The sequence below is a fragment of the Lepus europaeus genome, chromosome 10 (genome assembly GCF_033115175.1).
Source record: "Lepus europaeus isolate LE1 chromosome 10, mLepTim1.pri, whole genome shotgun sequence".
Classification (NCBI taxonomy): Eukaryota; Metazoa; Chordata; class Mammalia; order Lagomorpha; family Leporidae; genus Lepus; species Lepus europaeus.
The window spans coordinates 122,115,119-122,126,757 of record NC_084836.1 but is presented as its reverse complement, the minus strand read 5'-3'; the positions used below and the strand labels follow the sequence as shown (position 1 = coordinate 122,126,757).

Here is an 11,639-nt window from a genome sequence, read left to right as displayed (position 1 = left end):
GAGTGAGGCTGAGGACGAAGCGGCCGAGTACCAAGGACCCGCCAGCAGTTCCACCCTCCGGGGGCTTACGTGGGGACAGGGGAGCCGAGGGGGCTGGCGTCACGGCAGAGCTGGCGGAAGCAGGGCGGTTGGAATGGAGGTTTTACAGCTCATCTGCAAGGAAGGGTCTGGGGTTGAAAAGGCAGATAAAAAACCATCATCCAAACTGGCTTTCATCCTTGTGCAGAGGCAAGGCCACTGGATCACTGGATTTTAGGTAAAACGCTCCAAGAGAGAAATCTATCTGGTGGTAGACTCGAACAGTTGGAGCACTGGACAGGAAACAGGGAGACAGTCCAGGAGAGAGCAGGGAAGTTGGGAAAAGGAGAGGTGGGGGTGCCTCAGGGGGAGGGAGCCCAGACCCGGTACATGCAACCAGCCTAGCCTGCCCTGGCGACACCTGGGGCCAGGTCACTGAGGCGTGTGCATCTGCATCGTGGGATGCACAGTAGCACCCGTAGCATCTACCCACTAGATGCCAGTAGCATGCCCTTAGTTGTAACAACCAAAACGATCTCTAGCTTTAGCCAGCTGCGCTCTGGGGGTGGTCACCCCCGCTTGAAAATTGCCACTAGAAGCTGAGAATGGACCCTCAGGCTCGCTAGGAACTGCGTTAAAGGTAAATTGGGACCAGAAGGAGTAAATCCCCGTATTTAAGCCTGATGTTTTCTTTCTGTTTTTCGTTTTTCTGTAGCAGCTGGCTACCAGAATGTAAAGACCCCAGGACATTCGGGTGAGCGAGGCCAAGAGTGGAAACCTCCGGGCAGCAGCGGCGTGGCCAGATGTTGGAGGAGCCGACTCACTCCAAAGGTGGCCAGATAGCCTGGCCACAGGGACCTGAGGAACCTGACTTGGTGAGATCTGGGGGTGAGCAGCTCATGGGTGGACGTAGGGGCTGCTTGGATGTGTTGCTGAGGGTTGGCGATCCTATGTGTGGCCTTGACCTACAGAGGAGGGACACTGTTAGGAACCGCCATTACAGCTGTGCTGTGGCAAAGGACCTCACCCCTGGATTTCCAATTCTGGATGGGTTTCCATGGGAGGACACAGTCAACCTTTGGTAGGAACAAGGAAGGGAAGTCAATGAACTGGTCCGTGTAGCTGGGGAAGAGGACGTCAAGGGGGCTAGTGCCTGAAAAGGCTGAATCAGGATGAAGGACCAAGACCCGGCACAGGTCCGGCTGCAGGAGGCCAGCTGGCCATGAGAGGAGAAGGGACGCTGTCAGCACGCAGCCGGTGGCTTCCTTAAAAAGAAGAAACTTTGCACACTTGCTGGATTTAGGAAGGGAAAGGAAACCGCTGCTCAGGTGTCTGTTCCACCGTGCAGTTCAGACCACACGGCGCTCCAGGCGCTCCAGGCGTGAGCCGGGGGCTTCTATGAAGAAGTAACGTCCTGGGGGGAGGGGATTCTCCTTGTTGACTCCCCGCCTCTCCCACGCGCAGGGGGCTCCTTGGCAGCCCCCGTGTCCCTGGGCTCCCCTAGCTTACTCTCGGCACCGGCCGTGTGGACACCCCACCAGAGGTGACAGGGATTGTTTGGGGTTCTGATTCACAGCTAAGAGCACAGGGCGGATCTGAATGTTAAGCAGCTGCCTGTCAACTTCCTAGGTTCATCCTGGTAGCCAAGGCAGAGAGCAGGACAGAAGAGGGTCCCGGAGGGGAGGGAGCCGAGGCCAGCAAAGGCCACCCTTTTCCTTTCTCCTTTCCTGGTGGCGCTGTGAGTGTGAGTGTGAGTGTTGTGTTTCTGTGGATGTGTGTGGATGTATGTGTGAGTGTGTCAGCGTGAGTGTGAATGTGTGCGCATGTGTGAACTGTGTGTGTGTGAATGTATGTGAGTGTGAATGTGTCACTATGTGTGTGTGTGAATGTGTCTGTGTGAACTGTGAGTGGATGTGTGCGTGGATGTGTGAGTGTGAATGTATGTGAGTGGATGTGTGCATGAGTTTCTGTGTGAATTGTGTGTGTGACTGTGTGTGCATGTGAGTGTGTGTATGTGTGCGTGCGTGTGGGGGCAGGGCGCAGTCTGCACAGGTAGCCTCTCTGCAGCTTGTCCATGTCGTTAGTTGTCAGTGGGTTTCTTTCAAATGAGGAAAACGGGGGTCTTTTCAGCAGTTGTGAGGAAAAGGCAAAGGCAGAAAGAACACAGAGGAGGTCAGACACCCCGGGGCCTCCGCCTCCCGGGGACAGCGTTTTCTGAGTGCTGACCGGGCAGCCAAGAAGACCTTGCCGCTGTTGGGTGAATTCCTGCTCAGGGAGGCTGGCTGCGGCCGTGCTCCTCCTCCCGCGCCTCTGCCAGGCTCGGCGGGTGGAGGCAGCAGCAGCCTGCGCCGTCTGCAGGGGGCTGCGTGACCAGGCTGTTTAAGGCTAACGCCAGCGAAGGACCGGGGCCTCCAAGGGATGCAGTGAGACACTGGCTTGGGGGCAGATAGGCTGCTGTTCAGGATGCCAGGATCTATGCTTATGAAAATAATCTACCTGCCTGGATTAACAAGCCCTCGCCATGAATGGAGACCCCCTCACTCCACTCACTAGCCGTAGCTCTGCAGGTCTCTGCTCACAATAGCCAGCACATCCTGCTTCAGCCGGGCAGGCTGGGAGCGGGGGGCGGGGGACCCGTGTATTCCGACAGCAGCCTGAGTGTGCTGTGGGTTCCTTCTGCAGCCTAGCGTTTCCAGGGGAGAAGAGGCCATTCTAGAACAGGTGCATAGCAGTGGGAAAGGGCCAGGGTGGGGGCTGGGAGGGGGAGCAGGGAGTCCTGGAAGAGAAATTGGGCTTTAGGGGGAAGCTGCTAAGTGTCTGTCATCTGGGGGACCTTCCACCACCCGGGGGGCTTCTGGGCCACGCTGAATCCGAGGGGAGTGGTATAGTCCACCTTACCCACAGCCGCAATTACCCAGAACACATTTTCCTAATGAAATCTAATTGAGACTGCAACATAAGCCAGGCCACTCAGAGGCCAGGTCTGGCCTGGGGGAGCCTGGCCGCCCATCTCTGCCCCTCATACTCAAGTTTGAGAGTGGGGGTCTCAAAGACCAGCCTTTCCCTGAACAGAAATCTAAGGCTTAAGATTTGGGTTCTAGGAGATTCCTAGGTTTTAAATCTTGAGGTTTGGTTGAAGCAGTTGAGGTACTTGTATGAAAACTGCGCTGTACCTGTGCAGTCAGTTTCTGGGCCAGGTCTACTAGAAGACTCTGAAGGCGGGGGGAGAGACCCTCCGTGGTGGCCTTCCAGTGCCTGCCAGGCTGGAACCCCAAAATTCATGCTCCCGTTTCTGGGTATTCGCTTGCCTGCCCACAGCTTCCTTGTTTTTGCCCTGTAATTCCTCAAAACCTTTTTGTCTGTGCCCCTCTGCACCATGCTCCCCCTGAAGTAAGCCCACAGGCCCTGTCTGAGCTTGAGGCTGGGAAAGCAGCCTCCCAGGCCCCCGGGGGACAGTGTGCAGGCAGAAGCAGCGGTGGCACCAGCCTCTCTCGGGTGTCCTGCCTGTGCTGGCCGAGCACTGGAGACACTTGGCCTTGGAGAATGAAGCCCCTGGGCTGTTTCCTCCGGCCTGTCTGCCTCGGGAATTGAAGTAGCTACTGGGGGGCTTTTGAAAAACCAAACCTGAGAGCTTTGGGGAGGAAAAAAAACAAAAGGACAAACACACACCACAAAAATTCACTATATAATATAAGGCAAAATTTGGATGCCAACTTAATTTGACAGATGTAGTATGTTTTTGTTTTTTAAATTTTGTTTATCCTGTGCATTTGCACTGAAGGTAAAACTGCTCTGGGTATATGTTTAAAAAAAAAAAAAGAACAACTGGGCTTTCCCAGGTGCTGCAGATACTGGTGGCCCAGCAGTGTCAGGAGCCAGGGAACAACCAGGGAGATAAAATGTCTGAAGAAGCTCCTGGGCAGAATGGCAGTGGGGGCAGGGGGTTGAGAGAACGGTTTCTGTAATAGAGAAACCACCTGCTGCTCCCTCTGGTCCACCCTGGTCCACAGCAACCTCAACCACACCCCCCGCTGGGGCTGGGGCCCTGATGCGGGCAGGGGTGCGCTCCCTAGCCAGCCTCACACCACCCAGAACACACTCCTCATAGCGCTGCCTTCTGTCTGGTTAGTCATCGATGGAGTCGAGTTGGGTGACTCCAGGCTCCCTAAATGAATGGCCTGTGCACATCTACTTCAGCTAGTTCTGTAGGGGAGACCCAGGCAGAGGCTGCTAGGCAGGCCCAGGGCTAGCTGCAGCCGGGGCTGACACACTGACCTCTGTCTCAGACGCCCCAGTGCCCCGCGGGTGGGGCATCAAGATCTAGGAACTGGGCATTAGTGTCAAGACCCCGCAGGACGAGAAACTCCCTCCCTCCTCTGGAACGTGGGGATTAAAGATGTAACTGGAGAATCTCGTCCCCTGTACTGGGCGCTGGAGACACGTGGGCTGGCGCATGACGTCACTGGCCTCTGGCGCATCATCTGCTTTTATGATTTGTTTTTTGTTATAGGTCACCTTCCTGTTAAGACACGCTTTGCCCACACCGTGGCTTCTGCTCGGTTTCCTCTCCATAGCTGCCCCTCTGCTTAGAGAGCAGTGGTACAGATAAATTCAGTAAAATTCACGCAGGTTATTAAAAACAAAAAGCAGCCCACCCCTAGCTCACTGAAGTTTCCGCTTTCTTGCTCCGTAAACCTCACAGCTGCTGGCAGTCAAGGCTGACGGGATAAAGGGGGAGAGCAGGCTGGAGGCCGCTACAGAACCCTCTCCAGACTTTCTGATTCTGAGAGACACAGGTTAAGTGGTTTGCAGAACTTTAGAAGCCAACTCCTGTCCGCTTGTTGACATCACACAACATTTGAACACTGCCATGTAATTTTCCAACACAGACTCGGTCACAGGTGCACCTCTGGCATGATGAACGCAGTAAGGGAGGAATTCTACATGCGGGGGCACCGCTGCCTGTCGCCGGCTGTGTCCTCCTCTCCCTCTCTATTGGAAGTTTTATACCTTTGGTCTTTTACCTCTGTGGCCAGCTCTAAGATCCGCATTTTGGGAGCCACATCCTCCCTACGAGACTGCACCTCCGGGAAGGGGGCGAGCGAGCCCATTCAAATGCTAACTGCAGCTTAGCAGGGCGAGACAAAGAAGCCAGGGAGACCCAGCGGGTGACTCAGGAAGGTGTGGAGACCCTGGTAGAAAAGTCTGCTAAAGGAAGGTGGCCGAATAGGAGGGTCTGGGGCAGAAAGAGGGTCCCAGGCGTCCGCACAGCGAGCCCCTCTCCCGGGTGGGTGGTGGGTCCTTTCTTGGGAGCGGTCAGGATTCCCATCCGTGGCTTTGTGTGGTCTCTAATGGCTTCTCACCCTGAGCCAGGGTGGGGGAAGGGAGCCGGGTGGGGGAGGGAGTTCTGCCGATGGGTAACAGGTTTTCTCAATTGGGCTGTAAAGTGAGTATCCTCCCCTGTGACTCCGGTAATTCCTGGAAGTCAGGTCTGAAAAACTTGGTTTATTCCCAGGTTGGGGCACCCCCTCCCCCCAGCTTACGGGCCTGGGGGTGGGGAGCCTAAGCACCGAGCACTTTTAAACTTGCAGGACAAAGCTGGCCATGAAAACCGGGCCTGGGGAGACGGCTCCCCCACTGGAAAACACTCCAGAAACGGGCAGGCCTCTCGCCCAGCTCACTGGAAACCTGCACCAGACATTCCCCAAGGCGAGACAGAAAATATCACGGAAAGGAACGCGCCAGTGCCGCCTAGAACGGAGCCCCAGCTCGCGGGAGCTCCATTTCACTCGGGCAGTTTCCCTCTTTTAGCCCCAAACAGCTCCGCCATCCCCCAGGCCTCCAGCCCTCTGACCCCATCAGCAGGCTGCCTACCCCAGGTTTGCTGGAGAAGACCAAACGCGGCCGGCCCGAGGCTCGGCCCCGCAGCCCACCCGAGGAAGGTCGGGGGTGCCGCGACCCCCGAAACACGGCATAGTGCTGGCCTTCCGGCACGGCGCTTTACCGGGAGCCCAAGGACTCCGCCTTGCAGGTCCAGCCTCAGGACACTTCAGTTTCCCCTCCAAATCACTTTTATCAGAACAGCGTAAGCCGGCGCAAAGCGAGACACACGCGCTCCAACAGTAACCCCAACTTCCAAATCGGGCGAGATTCGTGTAAACACATTTCACTTACTAGTCTTTCCCCCTAGGACCGGCGAGAGAGGCACCCTTCCCGCGCCCAAGGTGCGCCGCTGAATTGCAGCCGATTTTGTGCTGGGTCACGGAGCGGTTTCTCCTCCAGGTTACGGATTCCAAACTTAGCTCCACCCGAGCTGAAAATGGCCGGAGCGCGCGCGCCTCCCCTCTCCCCTCTCCCTTCTCCCCTCTGTGCGGCTGCCGGAGCCGCCAGCCCCGGCCCCCTCTCGGCCGCCCTAGGACTGGCGCCAGATCCAACACCTTCCCCCCGCTCGGCGGGTGCCACGCTCCTTGGGACGCATCGTGCCGTGTCCTGATGACGCGACCCGCACTCCAGCCAGTCGAGCCGGTACCTTGTTCTGGCGTTCTCTGCGACCTCACTGTCCTCTTAGCCCTCTCTCCCGGCTCCAGGCTTGGCGCAAACAGCCCTGGACCTCCCCACCGCCGCCTTACCGGCTGCGCCAAAAGGTTGGCGATGCCCCGAAGTGATCAAACCCGCGCAGTCGACCCAGGTAGCCCGGAGGGGCACCTCCGAAGGTCCCCGTCCCTCCTCCGCCTGTCCTCCAAGCACCAGTGGCTCCTGGGGAGCCGCCGGCTCTGGGGCGCGCGCGCTCTTACGGCCGTCTCCAGCCCCGTGGGCGCCCAGAGGTGGGCTGTGGTGGGCAACACTGCCGCGCCTCAGCCAGGGGCGCTGGCGCCTAAGTCCCGCCGCTGCAAACGGGCGCCGCCGGGACCTAGGCTCGCGGCTCTGAGCCGCTCCGGCACGGCGTGCGCCGGCGACTTCGCTGCCGAGCCCGCAGGCTCCGGAGTTCTCGCCCAATCGCGTTCGGGTTACTTTTCGCACATTGCAACAGTGTCGCTACAGCGCAGCTGCTCGCGAATCGGGAAAGTTGGCGCGCGCGCACCTCCGAACCACAGTTCGGGCAGCCGCCAAAGCCAACTGGTTTGAGACTCACATTTCTAGGAGTGAAAAAGCGTAAGACAGTGACTTACCCGTGCCGTTTGGGCGTGCAGGTCTAAACCTGGGACGCGCTAGGCGTCGGTCACACGTCGGAGGGGCGCCCGCTCGGAGACCACAGGTTGTCTCCAGCCAGGCGCAAGGAGCGCCTCGCCGTCCAACAAGCCCTCGGCCTCCGGGGCGCCCCCGGTGCCCTGGAAAGGTCTGGGGAGCCCTGCCACCCTGCCCAGACTCGGCTCGGGCGAGTGGAGCCCGCTCTTGCCACCTTGCTCCCGCCCCCTCCCGAGCTCCCACGGCGCATGCAGGCTCCCCGGTTGGCGGTGGGCAGCTAACCTGAATCCATGAAAACCAGGAGAATCTGGACGGCGTCCTCCATTAGTGACGCCGGATGGGGATGGGCCCCTTTTTGGAAGGGGACTCCGGGGACGGGTCGCGGCGGGTGGGCTTCTTGGGTCGGCAGCGGCGCTGCTGCTTCTTCTTCGCTTTGGGCTCTGATTCTGCGGGGTCGCTCGGATTCTCGGCCGCGCGCCCGGGCTCCTCCCCCTCCCTGGGGCTGGGGGGCTCCTGGGCGATGGGCTGCGCGCGGCGCGGCGAGGCGTCGGGGCTCCGCAGCTTCAGAGCCTGCAGGCGCTGGGTGAGAGACTGGTTGAAGGCGGAGCCCTTGGGCACCGCGGGGCCACGCTCGTCTTCCGGCTCGGTCTCAGGCTCGGTGGCGGGGGCGGTCTCGGGCTCGGTCTCCACGTCGGTCTCGGACTCGATTTCTGACTCGGTCTCGGGCTCGCTCTCGTAGTCGAACTCTTCTCCCTCGAACTCGAGGCACTCGGGGAGGGACAGGTCGACGTGTGCCTCCTCCGCGTGCTCGTGGTCAGATTCGGAGTCGGGGGACTCGGGGAATACCTGGGCAGCGGTGCGGTGATGGGCGTTCAGGAAGCTTCGGCGCTGGGCGGCCGCGCGCTGCTGGGCGCGGGCGCTGGAGGTGGCGAGGGCGCGGAGGAGCGCGATGGAGCAGGACAGCCAGAGGAGTGCGGTGGCTGCCCGGCGGCCTATGGGCGGGCACAGGTCGTTGTAGTTATGGCGAGCTCGGCGCCACTGCTGAGCCCGGGACCTCCGATCCATTCTCTTAGGCGCACACCGGGAAGCCGACCCGCTCTCTGGCTCTGCAGAAAGCGGCGCCGATGCGCGAGGGCTGCTGAAGCGGAAAAAGGTACACCTCGGGAGGTGAGAACCCGAGCCCGGGGGTCCCGGTCCCACCCCGGCTCGGGGAGAACCAGGGAAGTACCTACCTTCCTGGGCACTTGGGAACTTTCCAGAGCTCCGCGCCTCCGCTTGCCTGTGGGAGCAAAAAGCAGGGGTGAGAACGGGGAGCCAAGGGCCGTCTGCCCGGGCTCCTCTCGCCGAGTCTCAGACTCTGCAGTCCGAGGCCAGAGAGAGGCGCCTCCGCCGGTCCTCTCGCCGGGGAGAGGCAAGAGCAGACTGAGGCGAGACGCGGCTGGGCGCTGAGGTCCTAAAGAAGTTGCGCGCCGGACTGCGCCGGGCATGTGCAGTAGCGAGGTGGGGGCCGCCTCCCTGGGAGCTGCGCGGTGGCGCAGACCCTAGCGGGCCGGCAGGTGGCAGGAGGGAACCTTGTTTGGAAGGGTTTGGGCGAAGCGACGGGCGGGGGGCCCAGCGGGTGCCGAGAGGCGAGCCGGCGCACCACAAGTTAGGCTATGTGGGCAGCCACGCGAGTATTCCCCACGGCTCGGTACCCTCCCCAGCTTCTCCGGGTTGTCCGTGGAATGCGCCCCGTCTCGGAGCGGCAGAAAACCAGACCGCAACATTGCCCAGGAGTCAGGGGGAGTGGGGGTCTACCCAGCAGTGTTAAGGAGCCAGCCCCCCCAAGCGTTTTCCAAGGGCGGAATGGTTTGAGCATGGCGACCTCGGGCAGTCATTAATCATGAACCACCTTTGGCAGATCCGTTGCACTAATTAGAGATGCTTCCAAAAAAAAAAAATGCCCGGTGCAGCCTCAGTTGACTGGTTCGCTCACCCACGGCTGGGCATCTCGCCTGAGAAGGGTCCTGGTGGTGTGGTCCTGGCAATCTGGTGGTCGGTCCTGAGCTCCGTGCGCTGGGCACACACCTGAGGCCACTGGACAAGGAGAGATTTTCTCAGCTGTTAGCCCACACAGCCACATCTGTGCCCCTGGGGGCTCTGATCTGCTATCCTAGGACCCTCACCGGATACCCCCGAAAGCTGTGTCCTAGATAGGAGTCCGGTCAAGGTAGTTCATTCGGCTGATGCCCAGTAATGCCTGGCACAGGCCAAGCTCTGTTCGAGGTGCTGAAGCTGAGTAGACATTTAGGATGGATGCGTGGTTCTTCCCGAGTGCCCCCTTGCCGGCCAGCCTGAGTTCTGCAGGAGAGGGTGGTTGGCTCAACCAGAGCGCTCAGGCTAGGGGGCAGCCGGGTACCAGTAGATCCGCCGTGCGACCCTGAAGTCCTGCGAGTTGGAGTCAGCCTTCCCCGGGGCTGGCGAGTGCCGGGGAGGCTGCGGAGGAAGACCTGACTGGGTCTCCTCGGGCTTGCCCTTGCTCTGGGGTGAGGCGTGTGCCTCTGGCCACGGTGACAAGTCCTAGGTGGGAAGGTTCAGGGCGGTGCCTGCTTCCTGGGCGCGTGGACGTCGCCACGCTCGCTTCCCTCAGCGCACGTCTCAGACGGGGCTCCGGGTCGGATGAGGCAGCTCGCACTTTGGAAGTGTTTTGCAGACTTCCCCGCCTGGAGCTCTTTCCTGGCGGCCAGCTAGCCGTCCTGTGCCCCGGTGAGCCTGTCCTCACACCTGTCAGGCCCTCACCGGCACCCACGCGGAGGGCTCAGTCCTCAGCCCCCTGCCGCCCTGCTGCTGGCTTTGCTTGGCTCCAGCTGCTTCGCGTGTTCTGCGGGGGAGTCTGCAGCGTGGAGACACTGACCGGTCGAGTGGAGTGGGATTGACCCGACGTCCCCGTGAAGGAGCGAGTGCTGTGTTCCAGGGTGCCTGGCGGACACTTCCCAGAGCAGCGGAAGGGCTTTCTCATCGCAAGCACCTGCGTGGGGGACCCTGGACAGGGCGCTGGGAGATGCGTATTCCAGATCCCAGCCCTGACGAGCAGTGTCTGGAAGGGCGTCTGCTGAGCTTGACCGCCCGTGTTCTTCCTTTCAGGCACCCAGTTCCAGCGACAGAGCGTGGAGCTGATTTCAGGACACGGCGGGGGCATCTGGAGCGCGGGTGCTGCCCGCCGCCGGCGGCAGGGGGATTCTGAGCCTTCCGTGTGCCCGGGGAAGTGCCTGTGTTTCAGGTGCAGTGCTTTTTGCCTGGGACGGAGATGGCAGCCCAGAGCCACTTCAGTGTAGCTCACAGAGATTGCCTGCGTTATTAAAAATGTACATTACATAATGCATGTTTTTGGACTAGAATCTGCATTAGCAATGCTCTTTGCAAGATGCATTTTAATCAGCAAATGAACGTTTAGCAAAGCACTGCGTGTTCAAGCCCCGCCCACGTGGAGTTACAAAGACGTTGTGGTGTACCTGCGACGGGGGCCCCAGGAGGGGCAGGGGCACCGTGCTGCAGTACCGTTCCATCGCACGCTTAGTGCCGAGGTCGAGCCAGTGGATCTGTGCAGGAAATGCTCTTTGAGATGCATTACGTGCAAGACTTTAACAAGTGCTTGCTGCAGAGTGAGTTTCAAAAAGGAGCAAGCGGGTGATGAACGACCTCAGTTGTTACCAGGGGCTCGCTCTGTCCGCTGTACACGAAGTGTGCGCAGGCGTCACCTTCGGGGCCATGTGGGAGGAGGGCTGCTGGACCAGCCAGACAGGGAAGAGCAGCTTCCTGCCCACTACAATGTCGCACAGTAAACTGGATGAGTTACGAATACTGTCCTCAACCGTGTGGGCTGCCTTTATGCGGCCCCGGAGAGCAGAGTCAAGCCTATGGGTGGTAGCTACCACGGGCAGATCTCGGCTCATCCCAGGGCAGGAGAGCCTAACAGTTAGAGCTGTGAGATGGACAGGCCGTCAGGAGGCTGTTGGCTCCTTGTCAGAGCAGCATTCAATCAAAGGACAGATGACCACATATTGGAGACGTTTTCCGTGGTACTCAGGAGCTGGTTCGAGCTGGAACTTGCTGCCCACCAAAGTTCTTTTCAACTCCATTCTGACTCCATGAAAGGCATCCAGAGACTGGGAAGGGGCTCGGGGGCTGAGCTGCCGAACACGATCTCTGCACCCTGCTTCTATTCTGGGAGCTCTTGAAACCGCGAGGGGCTTGGTGACAAAGGAATGCCTGAGTGGCTGTCAGGACACCGACCAACAGGTGTGCGCGGGCGGCCCCCGCGCCCGTTGCAGAGCTTTCATAACCCGGGCAGGGGCCAGAGGCCCCGGGCTCCACAACTTACCTGTGGGAGCAAAGAAATTAGTCAGATCCCCCGATTCATTACAGCGGTCCTCTCCCCCTCCCCTCCAGAGCCTCCT

At 59.9% G+C, this 11,639-nt stretch overlaps 1 protein-coding gene across 2 annotated transcripts; it reads right to left on the bottom strand.

Moving 5' to 3' along the window:
• Positions 1-7,489: 7,489 nt before the first annotated feature.
• On the bottom strand, positions 7,490-8,609 carry LOC133767963 (neuroendocrine secretory protein 55-like). Of its 2 annotated transcripts, none has more exons than XM_062202410.1 (2): positions 8,436-8,609; positions 7,490-8,341 (listed from the first exon to the last, which is right to left on the bottom strand). In XM_062202410.1, exon 2 carries the CDS (start codon positions 8,266-8,268, stop codon positions 7,528-7,530), a length of 741 nt encoding a protein of 246 aa, XP_062058394.1. In that variant the 5' UTR covers positions 8,269-8,341; positions 8,436-8,609; the 3' UTR covers positions 7,490-7,527. The 2 variants fall into 2 exon arrangements, with proteins under 2 accessions (XP_062058394.1, XP_062058395.1); XM_062202411.1 differs by having other exon boundaries at positions 7,490-8,338.
• Positions 8,610-11,639: the final 3,030 nt, after the last annotated feature.